The sequence below is a fragment of the Acinonyx jubatus genome, chromosome A1 (genome assembly GCF_027475565.1).
Source record: "Acinonyx jubatus isolate Ajub_Pintada_27869175 chromosome A1, VMU_Ajub_asm_v1.0, whole genome shotgun sequence".
NCBI classification, from domain to species: domain Eukaryota; kingdom Metazoa; phylum Chordata; class Mammalia; order Carnivora; family Felidae; genus Acinonyx; species Acinonyx jubatus.
In genome coordinates, this window is record NC_069380.1 from 193,225,150 (window position 1) to 193,240,790 (window position 15,641).

Genomic DNA, 15,641 nt, shown 5'->3' on the forward strand with positions numbered 1-15,641 from the left:
TGCACTCTAGACCATAGCCTTTATTGGCATTTACATGAGAAAGGAAAGGCAGAGCAGAATAAACCGTTTACGATTGGCTGGTTTGAATAATTCTGGTGGGCTTGGGGGTATAGGGATTGGCCTTAATTGTTACCTGGATTGATTCAGGGCAGGGGAATATTAGGTTGGTGTGTGGCTGTTAGATAAAGGAGGTGGTTGGGGTATGAACTTGGGATTGGCTGGTTTGCATATGGGAGGAGTGCTGTCAGGTAAGCTGTTTATTACAATAGGAATTAACTATTTCTGAGAGGGGCAGTTTCCCCAGTCAGCAGTGACCTCCACCCCAGAATGTCAAAATATCATAACATAGAGAAAATTTCAAAAATGGTTAACATAAAATAGTATTGCGTAATACATGAACACTATATGAAATTCTAATTTTAGTGTATATAAATAAAGTTTTATTGGGACATAGCAACATTTATTTATTTACTGTTGTCTATGGCTGCTGTTACTCTATGACAGTGGAGTTGATTTGTGATAGAGGCCATATGGCCTGCAAAACCTAAATTGTTTACTATTTGGCCTTTTACTAAAAAACATTTGACAACCTTTGCTCTATAGTAAATGTCCTTAATCTGTATGAAATACTGCATAAAAACGAAAGTGTAAAATTTATAAACATTTAAATATAAGGCTGTCTGTACTAAATCTTTGGGTGGGGAAACTCTTTAACATGTTACTATAAGGAAAAAATAGAAGACTAATTATGGGAAATATTAAAAATTTTTATGGTAAAAAAACAATTGTACGGGAGTAGGAGTAGTACTATATGGAGTAGATGTAGTTTTATTCCCTTTGCTAAGGAAGAGTTTGGAATTATATACATGTTCCAGGACTGCATTGCTTTCTGGCTTTCATAGTTTCTATTGAAAAGTCAATTGACAATCTTAGTCCTTAAAGGAAATACGTGTTTTCCTCTGACTACTTTAAGAATTTCAGCTTTTTAAAAAAAGAATATCTGGGGGCGCCTGGGTGGCTCAGTCTGTTAAGCGTCCGACTTTGGCTCAGGTCGTGATCTCGCGGTCTGTGAGTTCGATCCCCACGTTGGGCTCTGTGCTGACAGCTCAGAACCTGGAGCCTGCTTCTGATTCTGTGTTTCCCTCTCTCTCTGACCCTCCCCCCATTCATGCTCTGTCTCTCTCTGTCTCAAAAATAAATAAACGTTAAAAAAAATTAAAAAAAAAAAAAGAATACCTGTATTGAGATATAATTCACCCATTTAAAGTATATAATTTAGTGGCTTTTAGTATAGTCACAGATATGTGCAGCCATCACCACAATCAATTTCAGAACATTGTTATCACTGCAAAAAGAAACTCGGTACCCTTTAGCTATTGCCCCACTATTCACCACCTCCCAGCCCTAAATACCTAAGCCTGGTACTTTCAGGCTCTGTAGATATGCCTGTTCTATTTATATTTTCATATAAATTGAATCATGTACTATGTAGTCTTTTATGACTGCCTTCTTTCACTTAATGTAATATTTTCAAGGTTCACCCGTATTGTAGCATGTATCAGTTCATTCTTTATGGACAAATAATATTCTATTGTATGTACAGACCACATTTTCTTTATCCATTCACCATTTGATCGGCATTTGGCTTGTTTGTACCTTTTGACTTTTATGAATAATTATGTAAATAGTGTATACACTTTGATGTGGATATACCACTTTCAATTCTTGCGTGTAGATCCTGGCAGTGGAATTGCTGGGTCATATAGTAATTCTCTGTTTAGTGCCAAGTTTTTTCCAAAGTGGCTACACCATTTTACATTCCCACCAGCAGTGTATGAGGGTTCTGATTTCACCACATCATTACTAACATTTGTTATTATCTGACTTTTTGATGCTAGCCATCCTAGTGGGTATAAAGTGGTATCTCATTTTGGTTTTGATTTGCAGTTCCCTGATGACTAATAATGTCAAGAATTTTTCATGTGATTGTTGGCTATTTTCATATGATGGAAGGTAAGGGTCCAATTTTATTCCTTTGCATGTGCCTATCTAATTTTCCCAGGGCTATTTCTTGAAAGAACAGTCCTTTTCTCATTGAATGGTCTTGCCACCCATGTCAAAAACCACTTGAACATAGGTGTCTGGGTATATTTCTGGACTCTTCATTCTATTCTATTGACCTATATATGTCTACCCATATGCTAGTACCACATTGTTTTGATAACCATGGTTTTGTAGTAATTTTTGAAGTAAAAAAGTATAAGCCCTCCAACTTTGTTCTTTTTCCAAGGTTGTTTTGGCTATTCTGGGTCTCTTGCAATTCCGTGTGCATTTAAGGATAACCTTTTCTATTTCTGCAAAAGAAGCTGTTGGGTTTTGTTAGGAATTTCATTGAATCTCTGGATGCCTTTGGGGAATAATGCATCTTAATATTATCAAGTTTTCCGAATCAGTGATTGCATACTACCTTTCCTTTTGCTTAGATCTTTAATTCTTTTCAGCAATGTTTTTGTAGTTTTCAACGTAGAAGTATTGTACTTATTTGGTTTATTTGTTGGTATTCTATTCCTTTGGATGCTATTATAAATGGAATTGTTTGCTTAATGTCCTTTTCGAATTGTTTGTTGATATTGTGTAGAAATATCACTTTTATGTTGGCCTTGTATCCTGCAACCTTACTGAATTTATTAGCTTCAATAATTTGTGTGTGAGGCAGGAGGGAGAGGTTTTTGGATTTTACTAAGATTATGTTGCCTGTGAATAGATACATTTTCATCTTCCTTTCTAATTTGGATGCCCCTGATTATTTTTTTCCCTTGGCTAATTACTATGGCCATAATTTCAGCACAATGTTGAATAAAGTGGTGAAAGGAGGCATCCTTGTTCTGTGTTTGATCTTTTTTTTTTTTTAAGTTTACTTATTTATTTTGATCTTTCAAAAAACCAACTACTGGTTCTGTTGATCATTTCTATTGTTCTTCTCTATTTTGTTTATTTCCACTCGAATCTTTATTATCTCCTTCCTCCTTCTGTTTTAGTTTTCATGTCTTTCTAGTTACTTAAGGTGTAAAGTTAGGCAATTGCTTGTGATATTGCTTCTTTTTTTACTGTAGGCATTTACAGCTCTAAATTTCCATCCATGCCCTGCCTTCGCTGTATCCAATAAGCTTGGTGTGTTGTCGTTTGTTTTGTTTTGTTTCATTTGTCTCTGTTTGAGGGTGGTGGGGAGGGGCAAAGGGAGAGAGAGAGAATCCCAAGCTGGGATTTTACTTAACTTTTAGTTAAGTAGCTACTGTAGTTTGCCAAAGGCTCTGAACTAGACCGCCTAGGTTTAAAAAAGAAGAGGAAGTGTTAGATGTTACAAACATGAGTATTGATACTTTTTCCTTGATTTAACCAGAAGGATAGGGATACAAATACGAGGAAAATATTTTCTCATATTAATTGATTCCATATTAATTTAATGTTACTTCCTTTTTTTTTTTTTTATAATGTTTGTTTATTTTGAGAGACAGCATGTGTACAATCAGGGGAGGGACCAAGAGAGAGGGAGGGAGAAAGAATCCTAAACAGGCTCAATCCTGTCAGCACAGGGCCCGTGTAGGGCTCAAATTCACAAACCATGAGATCATGATCTGAACCGAAATCAAGAGTTTGTACGCTTAACCTACTGAGCCACCCAGACACCCGTTTCCAAGTATTTAAAAAAAAATTTGTTTTACATTTATTTATTTTTGAGAGACAGAGTGAGACAGAGCATGAGCAGAGGAGGGACAGAGAGAGAAGGAGACACAGAATCTGAAGCAGGCTCCAGGCTCTGAGCAAGTGTTCAGCACAGAGCCCAATGCGGGGCTTGAACCCACGAACTGTGAGATCATCACCTGAACTGAAGTTGGACACTTAACCCACGGAGCCACCCAGGCACCCCCAAATACTTTAAAATTTTCCTTGTGTTTTTTTTTTTTCTTTTACCCACTGGTTATCTAATAGTGTCCTGTTTAATTTCTACATATTTGTGAACTTTCCAGTTTTTCTTCTCATTAGTTTCCAATTTTATTATCTTGTGGTTGGAGAACATAGTATATATGATTTCAGTGTTTTAAAATTTATTGATACTTGTTTTGTAGCCTAAGATGTGGTACATCCTGAAGAATGTTCCGTGTGAACCTGAAAAAAACAAGTGTTTAGCTGTTACTGGGTATAGTGTCCTGTATGTCTCTTAGGTCTAGTTTAAGTGTTAATCAGGTTATTTATATCCTTATTCATTTTGTGTTTCTATGTTCAATCCATTATTTGAAATGGGGTGTTGAAGTCTCCCACTGCTATTATAAAACTGTCCATTTCTCCCTTTAATAATGTCAATATTTGCTTCAATATTTTTGGTCCTTGTTCAGTGTATAAATGTTCATAATTGTTAATATTTTTGATGAATTGACTCTTTTATCAATATATAATGACCTTTTTTCTCTTGTAACAATTTCTGACTTCATGTCTATTTTGTCTACAATAACAACAGAAAGGTGAAAGTAACGGCAGGACAGAGTTGTAAAGGATCAATGTTTTGTATGCTATTAGAGCTACATTGGTAACGATTCAAAGTAGATTATTGTACATTCAGGATGTTAATTGTAATTTCCATAGCAGCCAATAAGAGAATAACTAAAACATTTTCAAAAAAAGAACTAAACAGGGAATCAAAATGGTACACTGTAAAAAAAAAAATCAAAAAGAAGGCAGTATTGAGGGAATTGAGGCACACACAAAAAATATGACACATAGAAACAACTAGCAAAATGGCAGAACAGTGGTCATTTTAAATGTAAATGGATTAATGGATAGGGAAGAAACATGCTCTAACTATATGTTATCTATAACTATATGCTATCTTAGCAGGTAAGATGTTTTCATTTACTTTGATAAGTTTATAGAGTGAATTTAACCGCAGATTTACACTTGCAGTGTCTACTGAACATTTTTCTAGTTGAAAAAAGTCTAGTTTACAATTGGACAAGATATCAACAATATTATTTTCTTTAGTTTCATGAAAATCTTTATAAATGAAAAAGACAGTTTGACCCCCATTTTTCAATCCAAGTGTGAAGAGCTAGGGGATTTGTTTTCTGTCATGATTTGATGTATTTCCTGATATACCATTGAAAGCAGGATTGGGGCATCTGGGCAGCTCAATTGGTTGAGTGCCCAACTCTTGATTTCGGCTCATGTCATGATCCCAGGGATGTGGAATCGAGCCCCACATCAGGCTCCATGCTAAGTGTGGAGCCTGCTTAAGATTCACTCTCTCCCCCTCTGCCACTCTCCCTTACACTCTCTTTCTCTCTCTTAATAAAATAAAATAATAAAATAAATAAAAAATAATAAAAGGGGCGCCTGGGTGGCTCAGTCGGTTGAGCGACTGACCAGCTCAGATCATGATCTAACAGTTCATGGGTTCGAACCCGTGTGGAGCTATGCACTGGCAGCACAGAGCCTCCTTTGGATTCTTTGTCCCCCCTCTCTCTGTTCCTCCCCTGCTTGTGCTCTCTCTCTCAAAAATAAATAAACATAAAAATAGTAATAATGATAATAATAATAATACAAAGCAAGATTGGCTCTACACTGTAAGGGGCTAACACATCTATTACCAAAATTTCTCCTTTTGTCCACAGGACATTTTAGTTGCAACATTTGAGTTTGGAAATGTAATTTTATTCCGTTTCATATATAAGTGATTAGAACTATACAGTAATATCTATTTATGCTGTCTGTCTAATATAACTGGGAAATTACTATTTTCAACTCAGTGTTGGTGTCTTTTGGGGAGGCAAAAACCCTTTTATTTATTTAGAAGTATTTGCCTGTCATCCTTGACTCGTTTCATTTTGCTTTTGCACCCCCTTCACCGCCGTGCCCAAGCCTGAATTCTCTTTTGCATATTGTGCAATTTGCTCTATTTTAGTTTTTTACCTCCCTAATCCAGGTATGGGTGTGTCTTTACATCTGTCATCAAAATAAGAGGCTTTTTTTGGGCAATGTCATTGATATTACAGTTGTTTTCATTTTCATTTTCTGAACTCTTAGAAAACATGGTCACAATATTTACAATTTAAAAATTAAACAAGCATTATGTACAAAGCACGATGGTTAATCCATAGACAAAGCAAAAGACCGTTAACACTTATGAATGCCATGCATTTAAGTTACACACTTAAAACGTATCACTCCTGAGTGACACAACAATGGATAATCCATTATTGTAAATCGCAAATCATGGTTGCCAACATCAGAATCCAAGGGGAAAAATAGCAATGCTGACTGGGAAGGGTACAAAATCTATATCCTTATCTACTTGACTTTAAAAACGTGTTATGCATATTTTCAAAAACGTGTTACGCATATTTTCATGTGTCTGTTCGCCATCTGGATGTCGTCTTTGGAAAAGTGTCTATTCATGTCTTCTGCCCATTTCTTCATTGGATTATTTGTTTTTTAGGTGTTGAGGTTGGTAAGTTCTTTATAGATTTTGGATACTAACCCTTTATCCGATATGTCATTTGCAAATATCTTCTCCCATTCCATCCGTTGCCTTTTAGTTTTGTTGATTATTTCCTTTGCAGGGCAAAAGTTTTTTATCTTGATGAGGTCCCAGTAGTTCATTTTTGCTTGTATTTCCCTTGCCTTTGGAGACGTGTAGAGCAAGAAGTTGCTGTGGCTGAGGTCAAAGAGGTTGTTGCCTGTTTTCTCCTATAGGATTTTGATGGTTTCCTGTCTCACATTTAGGTCTTTCATCCATTTTAGTTTATTTTTGTGAATGGTGTAAGAAAGTGGTCCAGTTTCATTCTTCTTCGTGTTGCTGTCCAGTTCTCCCAGCACCATTTGCTAAAGAGACTTCTTTCCATTGGATATTCTTTCTTGCTTTGTCAAAGATTAGTTGGCCGTACATTTGTAGGTCCAAATTCTGGGTTCTCCATTCTATTCCATTGGTCTGTGTGTCTGTTTTTGTGCCAATACCATACTATCTTGATAAGTAGAAACTTAACAGAGGACCATGGGGGAAGGGAAGGGGAAAAAATAGTTTCAAACTATACGCAAAGTCTTATAGGCAAACCATAAGAGACTCTTAAATACAGAGAACAAACTGAGGGTTGGTGGGGGGGGGAGGGCAAGGGAAGGGGAAAATGGGTGATGGGCATTGAGGAGGGTACTTGTTGGGATGAGCACTGGGTGTTGTATGTAGGCAATGAATCATGGGAATCTACTCCCGAAGCCAAGAGCACACTGTATACACTGTATGTTAGCTAACTTGGCAAATTATATTTTAAAAATAAAAATAAAAACGTTGTTGCTCATTGCCTTAGTTTTTAGGTCACCTTATAGGTTTTGCACTTTCCCCCAACTTTCCCCACCCATCTCCTCAAACTGAGAGGTTTGAAGTCCTGAGGATGGATTTCCTGGGAAATTCCAGACAAACCTAGGGGGTTAGCCACCCTACCTCGGTCTTCCCCCTTCCACTCACTCAGTGTCCTTTTTATCCCTTTCAGTCTCTCCCTCTTCTGCATTCTCCCCTCGTCTCAGACCTCAGCCTTTCAGTCTCAATACCTACACCCCCCGCCCCCCTCGTTTTGTGCCTTAGTCTCCATTCTCTGTTCCTCAGATTCTTCCTTTATTTTGTGCCTCAGTCTCATCATTGTCTCAATTTTCCTTTTTTTCATCAGACATTCCCTGCAACATACTACGGTAGTAGGAATTTCCCCAACGCGATTCCTTAGCATTGTTTTTTTTAGCATAATTAACGGTTTTATGACCCCTCTCCGCCCCCCCCCCCCCATGAGCCCTTCCATCACTTTTGCCCCTCTGTCCTACAGTGGAATTCCCTCGTATAGGGCGAATCCCCCTGTATAGGGCTGTACCATTTACCAGCACTTTGAAGTAGAATCCCTGCAAAAGGATTCCACCGTTCCAAATTCCTCTTTCCCCAGTTAGTCTTCAAATAAAGGACTGCACTACTGCACCTTCTTCCCCGATCCTTTAAAAGCTCTCGGCAAAACTTTGCCCCACACGGGTTTATATAATCTTCCTTTCGGTCATTTTACCCGTTCCCCTCGCCGCCGCAAAGACACGGTCCAAACTCAGGCTGGGAATAAACCAAGTTCCTCCTCGTGTACGGAATTGTCCGGGTTCTCAAGATGGCGGCTTCCGCAGTGAGACACAGCGCATGGGGGCGGACATCTTGCCTCCTGAACAAAGCCGCAGAGAATGCGGAGTGGGCAAAACCGCGCAGAATAGCTCGGCGCATGCTTGAGAGCCCTGCGCTGTGGTCACCCAGTCAGGAAGCGGGTGTTAATCACGTTAATCCATGACAGCTGTCCCGGGTTAAACTGTGACGGACGTTTCCGGACCTGATAATCGAGCTGGGAGTAGAAGTGGGATTTATGGATTGAGTCATGAGGAAGTTTGGGGTTGATATTGGAGGGGCGGTCAGCAATTGGAGGTCTATGGAGTCTGATGGGAAGTCTGTGGGATGAGTGTTGGGTACATGTAGAGGTCAGTAATAAGGAGAGCTGTCTGATCTGTGGGTCAGGGATGGCAGGTCTGTGCGCTGTTGGAGTATCCATGTGACCAGTGATTCGTGAACCTATATGGCTAGTCTTGTGTTGGGGGTTTGTTGGAAGTGCTCTTTGGGATTTGTGATTTCTGCCCCTGCTGGTTCAGTGATTTGTAGGAGTCATTAATTCAGCCAGTGGCTGATAAAGGTCCGTCCTGGTTTAATGAGAAAACTTTACAATTTATGTAAAGTCCGAGGTGGCCCCCACCTTGAAGACCCTCCTCAGATGTTTTCTCAAATCACCATCTCCCTCCATCGCTCAAAAGCTCACAGAAGAAAACATCCTTTGAATGTAAGACCAAACAAATCTAAAGAAATAACATTATTATTGTCGATTCTCTCTAGCCAAAGACCTCCAGGAACACCCTGTAGTTGAACAGATTGGGTTTATTGCTCTAGCATCTAGTTACACCATGGGGAAAGTGGGGGCTTCTCAGAAAGAGCGTGTTAGAAAGAACTTACAGGATTTGTGTTAGGTGATTTCGAGGAGGGCCTAAGGGAGTTCGGACCTTGCTCTGAATTGGATGTTGTAAGGAAGTGGGGTGATTCATTGTTTGGGAATTTCAGTACATCTGGAGAGAGGAAAGACTAACCTGAAGTTAAAGCTGTAATAGGTGAGGAAGTAGCAGTCACTCATGTTAACCAGGAGAGAGGGTGTTTTGTGGATTGGACAATGTGGATGTTTTGTCTGTGTTCAGACATGACTTCAGAGAGGGCTTGTTTTTGTTTTATTCCATCTTGGTCACTGAGTGGCCTTGTCTGATGTTGATACTCTGTGTAATTATATTAAATAGGAGAGTTTGAGTGCCAGACCAGCTCTGAAATGTGAGAGCTGCTTTTTCTTTTTCTTACATGAGGTGTGATTTCAGCCCTGTTTCTTCCTATTTATTGAATTTGTTCTACATTCTGTTCAGCAAACATTTATTAAACACCTGTTATTTACTTGTTTCAGAGCTCAGTGTCCAGAGAGGAGCCTGACTATTTAATTGTTTCCTTCTAGGTTCATTTTGACAAAGCCTGGAATAACCCCATATGAAACAGTCTACCTATCATGGGAGCACTCACTTCCTGTGAATGAGTACAGCCTTCTCTGGATGATCCATCCTGGGACTGAGAAGAATTCACCAGGTAAGTATCTTTCTGCACTGTACTGTATTCCTGTTTATCAATGGTTCTAACCTGTCACGATTTTCTTATATAGATAACTGCACTATTGGAAATCAACAATAAAATCTTAAGCAAAAAACATGTTAAAATCAGCAAAATCAACAATTTTAGTCTTTGAATATTGACTTGGCAAGATAATTTGCTGGGTTAGGGGAAAATATAAGAGAGCTCTTAGGATTTTGCTGGCTGCTTACGTCTAGGGAATATGGGTGCATTCCTTAGTTTTCTACTTGGTCATTCTTATTCTTATTGTCAGGGAACTGCTCCATCTGCAGTTAAATCTTACGGATATGTGTAGACATGATTATTGTCTTATGATAGAGTCTTACAGATAGAATTGCAAATAGAATTGCTGATTCAAAGGGGAACATTAAGGTGTTTGTGTATCAACAGAAATAACTTCGTTTATCCAATTAAAAATCACCTTGTACATTTTCTATGTGATCCTATTATAATCACAAGAGGACTTTTTTCACATGGTGCATACAGATCCTTCTATAAGGATCAAATGACCTTCTATGGGGCGACCTGTTTTTCATCTGACTTCTGTTGGTGGTTGTTTCTAGATGGTAAATGGCCCCTGGAGACTTAGTCTGTCTCTCAGTCCTGATTTTTCAGACCTCTGCTCTTTTGGAAGAGAAGCAGAAAATGACCAAGTCTCACGTGAGTTGCTTGCTTATTTTGTACTTGGTTTCCATATAATCAAATGGGGAAGTGTAGAAAGCTAGAGATTAGAATTAGGGAAAATGTAGAGAGAACAAAGACTTGGAATGAGTTGCTATGTAATAAGTAGAACCACATAAAACCACTATTAGAGTTCACATATATATTTGTTATGTATAAGTTCTATATAAATATAATACACTTATTATATTATGTCTATTTTACATAAATGTGTAAATTAAAGTGCACATTTGTTTGATCTTTTCTAGCAGCCACAGTGGAAAGGTAGAGAACATCATATATGTGATTTGGCATTCTCCACAAATCAGGAAAAAAAGAAATTTCTTTGGGGGGTGGGGGTCTCCTATAGATGATGTCCTGACCTATACTTCTGCATAAATGTATCAGTAGATTTTTTGTGGTTGTGTCTTTAAATATTTTTTTAGAAGACAGTTATAATGTTAAAGCTGAACTCCATAAGCATTATTCTTTGGGAGAACTAAGGTACAGTTTATCCAGAGATAAAACCTAGATAAGATGGAATGATGAGTATCTATTTGTCTCTATATGATTATTTCTCTCAAATAGGCAGTTCTGTACTTAAAATTCTGTGGTAAACATTTGGAGCACAGGGGTCTCTGATTTTCTATAGCCTTTGCTGTGGTCTCGGGGTTTGTGAAGCTACTCCCCAACTGAATGCCAGTTCTTGCCCTATTTTTTTCAATTTATAAAATCATTTTACTATTTTTTTTGTCCTAGCCTGAATTATCCCTACTTGGTAAAAACATTTAAGAAATAAATAAATAAATAAATAAATAAATAAATAAATAAGATAAAGTGAAAAGGATTTTAAAATTCCCTTTCTCCTGGGATAGCCAGTATTAATAATTTGCAATGCTTAGATTTTTTTTTCCCCATCTGGAAACTGTTTCTTGTTTTTAAAACATAAAGTCTCAACTTTCTTATTTAACTGAATGACTATCCACTTTTTCCAGTACCATTTATTGAACAAGTTACTTATTTAAAATGCTGCCTTTATTGAATTCCCATTTGTGAGTAAGTCTCTTTTGCTCTTCTGTTCTTCTGATATGTTTGACTCTTTTTGCTAAAGACAAAATTTTACATCATTTTTCTGAATAGGCACTACATAGAACTGGGCACATAGTTTTGCATGCTGTGGTAAAAATGGGAATGATCACTTCAGATTGAACAGGAGCATGCTATTATAGGGTCCATTGTCATTTGAGGATGTGGCTGTAGCTTTCACTAAGGAGGAGTGGCAGCAACTGGACCCTGCTCAGAGGACCCTGTATAGAGATGTGATGCTGGAGAACTTCAGCCATGTGATCTCATTGGGTAAGGATGGCTTCCCCGCATATCCCAGCATATCTAATCCAGTGCTTATCTCTTCTCATTTGATCAAATTGGGTGGGTTCCTGACATATGTAATGACTGATTTTGTGCTCTCTATTCCCCAATCTCCTCTCCAGCAGGTTATTACTCTGCTGGGGGTAGCTGGACAGCTTCATTGTGGGGCTCCTAAAATAGTACCCTTTTTTTTCTTCACTGCAGTCAACCCAATTCCTCTCTGATTTCTCTATAATAGGGCATCCAGTTTCCAAACCAGATGTCATCTCCAAGTTGGAACAAGGAGAAGAGCCATGGATAATAAAGAGAGATGTATCAGATTGGATCTATCCAGGTAAAAATCTAGCAGGTGGGAGTCAAGGGAAGTGAAATCTCAGTTTCTTTGTTTTTTGTTTTTAATTGGCTGGTGGCTGAGACTTATGCTTCCACCTAGTTGGCAATTCCTATTCCCTCTTGCACCTGTGCTGAACGTGTAGTAAGTATCCGACAACTCATTAAGTAATAGTGAGCCACAAAGAGAAAAAAAGTTTCTTACTGATTCACTCAACAATCATGTCTTTAGTGCCTTTCGAGAAGAAATTCAAAGGCACTAGAAATCAGATGCTTTTCAGGAACATAGATTTTACATGGAAAGATAAGAATCAAAGTTCATGGCTGTATAAAATTGCATGACCAATCTAGTTAATGTTTTAGGAGTTAAATGAAAATCATAGTCTAAAGAGATGTGGCATAACTTAAGAAGGCATGTTTTCCCAGCATGAACCAGCCCCTCTGAAGTATATTTGAAGTGTGGGTTAGGCAGGAGGATGGCAAAGGCAAGCTCTAGGAATGGATGTGTATAAATTCTTGGAGTTAGGAATCCTTATGGCTTTCTGGAAGAAATTTGCTAGGCTTACTTGACTTCAGTAAAAGATATTTATTGGAGACTAACGTAATATAAGTGTGGATGCACAGTGTGAATACAGACAAAGTTTCATTAGCTGTACTCTGAAATTTTCTGTTACTATTTTTATTGACACAACTTTAAGATATAACTCACATGCCTTACAGTTGACCCAAAGTTAACAATTCAGTGGTTTTTAGTGTATTCACAGATAATGTGTAACAATTGCCACAGCCAATTTTAAAACATTTTTATCACCTACAAAAGAGATCCTGTACTCTTTAGCTATCACACCCCTGTTTCCCATCTCCCAGCCCTAGGCAACCACTAATCTACTTTCTGTCTTTGTTAATTTGCCTACTCTTGATATTTCATTTATTAAATGTCTTTTTTTAAGTTTTATTTATTTATTTTGAGAGAGACAGAAACAGTGTGAGGAGGTTAGAGGCAGAGAGTGAGGGAGAGAGGAGAATCCTAAGCAGACTCTGTGCCACCAGTGCAGAGCCTGACATGAGACTCAAACCCACGAAACTGTGAGATTGTGACCTGAGCCAAAACCAAGAATTGGACGCTTAACCAACTGAGCCACCCAGGTGCCCCTTGATACTTCATTTAAAGGAAATAATGTAATATGTGGTCTTTTGTGACTGGCTTCTTTCAGTTAGCATCCTGTTTTTGAGGTTCATCCACATTATAGCATGTATCAGTCCTTCATTCCTTTTTTGGCTGAGTAATATTCCATTGTATGGATGTACTACATTTGGTTATCCATTCATCAATCATTGGATATTTGGCTTGTTTCCACCTTCTGGCAACATGAATAATGCTACTGTAAACATTCATGCATAAGTTTTTGTGTAGACATAGGTTTTATTTTTTCTTCAGTATGTACCTAGGAATGGAATTGCTGGGTCATATATCAACTTTGTGTTTAACTAAAATAAGAGCATATTTTCATTTGCTTATTTATCATTATGTATCTTCTTTGGAAAATAGTGTGTTGGGATCCTTTTTCTATTTTGAACTATTTGTCTTTTTGTTAATGAGTTGTAAGAATTCTTTGTATGATAAAATTCTTATATAGAACATATATGGAATTTTTATGTAAAGTTCTTTATGTAGATAAAGTGTTTTGTATAGATTCTTTTTTGTTGTTCACTGGTACTGATTTTAGTATTAATTAGGACAGGCTAGATATACTGTATTACAGATTAACCTCTACATGCCAGTGCCTTAACACAACAGTGTTTGTTTCCTTTACGTGATGCAAATCCAACACAGTTTGGCAGGGGGGGCATGCTCCACTGGTCCCTCAGGAATCCAGTTGAGTGAAGTTAACACCATCTGCCATCCAACTTGTCACTGATACAGGGGAAGAGGAATCTGGAGAACTCACAAGGCTCTTCTGAGCTTTACCTAGACTGTCAGTTTACTATAAAAGGGTATGTAACCCAGGAACACCCAGATGGAGGGGATACCTAGAGGAAGGTATGTGGAAGGGGCGCAGAGCTCCCGTTCCCTCTCCAGGTGCACCACCATTCTCCTAGCGCCTCCCATGTGTTCCCCAACCTGGAAGCTCCTGGAGTTCTTATTTGATTTCAGTCTCTTAACCAGATACATGATTTGCAAATACTTCCATCCTATGGGTTGCCTTTTTACTCTTTTTTTTTTAAGCTATTTATTTACTTTTTGAGAGGGAGAGAACACGAGAGGGGGAGGGACAGAGAGAGAGGAAGAGAAGGAATTCCAAGCAGGCTCCAAGCTGCCAACATTGAACTCGATGTGGGGCTCGATCTCAGTCTCGTGAATCATGAGATCATGACCTGAGCTGAAATCAAGAGTCAGATGTTGAACCAACTGAGCCACCCAGGTGCCCCAATGTTTTCACTCTCTTGATAGTATCCTTTGACACACATGATTTTTTAATTTTGATGAAGCCCAGTTTTTCTGTTGTTCTTTTGTTGCTGTCATATCCAAGAATCTATTGCCAAATCCAAGGTCATGAAGTTTACCCCTATGTTTTTTTCCTAAAAGTTTTATACTGTTAATGTTCTTACATTTAGGTCTTTGATACATTTTGAATTAATTTTTGCACATGATATGAAGTAAGGTTCCAACTTCATTCTTTTGCATGTGGCAATCCAGGTGTTCCAGCGCCATTTTATTTATTTATTTATCTATCTATCTATCTATCTATCTATCTATCTATTTATTTATTTATTTTGATGATGACGTGTGGTTTTTTTCATTTTTATTTTTTTAATACTAGTAAACTTAAATACAGTGTTGTATTAGTTTCAGGTATACCTTATAGTGATTCAAAAATCCCATATATTATTCAGTTCTCATCAAGATAAGTGTACTCTTAATCCCCTTTAACTACTTCACCCATCCCCCCACACCTCCCCTCTGATAATCATCAGTTTGTTCTCTGTAGTTCAGTCTGGTTTTGTTTTGTCTTTTTTTTGTTTTTTCCTTTGTTCATTTGTTTCTTAAATTCCACATGAGTGAAATCAAATGGTATTTGCGTTTCTCTGACTGGCTTATTTCGTTCAGCATTTCACTCTAGATCCATACATGTTGCTGCAGATGGCAAGATTTCATTCTTTCTTATGGCTCAATGATACTGTATTGTGTATATATACCACATCTTCTTTATCTGTTCATCTGTTGATGGACACTTAGGCTGCTTCCATAATTTGGCTATTGTAAATTATGCTGCAGTAAACATAGGGGTGCATGTATCCCTTTGAATTGGTGTTTTTGTATTTGGGTAAATTCCCAGTAGTGTGATTACTGGATCATAGGGTAGTTCTGTTTTTAATTTTTTGAGGAACGTCCATACTGTCTCCCACAGTGGTGTACCAGTTTGCATTCCCACCAGCAATGCACAGTTGTTCTTTTTCTTGACATCCTCAACAACATTTGTTGTTTCTTGAGCCCATCCCCTACTTTTTT

At 37.9% G+C, this 15,641-nt stretch overlaps 1 protein-coding gene across 11 annotated transcripts in view; it reads left to right on the forward strand.

Annotated features, from left to right (window-relative positions):
* The window catches only part of LOC128310958 (zinc finger protein 300-like), a 53,360-nt gene that overhangs the window by 23,972 nt on the left and 13,747 nt on the right, over nt 1–15,641 (forward strand). For 2 of the 11 annotated variants that reach the window (XM_053200091.1, XM_053200085.1), the window contains exons 2-5: nt 9,603–9,730; nt 10,336–10,432; nt 11,693–11,788; nt 12,039–12,134. In XM_053200091.1, the coding sequence (XP_053056066.1) occupies nt 10,336–10,432; nt 11,693–11,788; nt 12,039–12,134 (289 nt within the window). In that variant the 5' untranslated portion in view covers nt 9,603–9,730. Of the gene's footprint in view, nt 1–1,947; nt 2,014–7,203; nt 8,895–9,602; nt 9,731–10,335; nt 10,433–11,572; nt 11,789–12,038; nt 12,135–15,641 lie in introns of those variants that run through there. The other 9 variants (XM_053200072.1, XM_053200056.1, XM_053200063.1 and 6 more) reach the window with 8 other exon arrangements.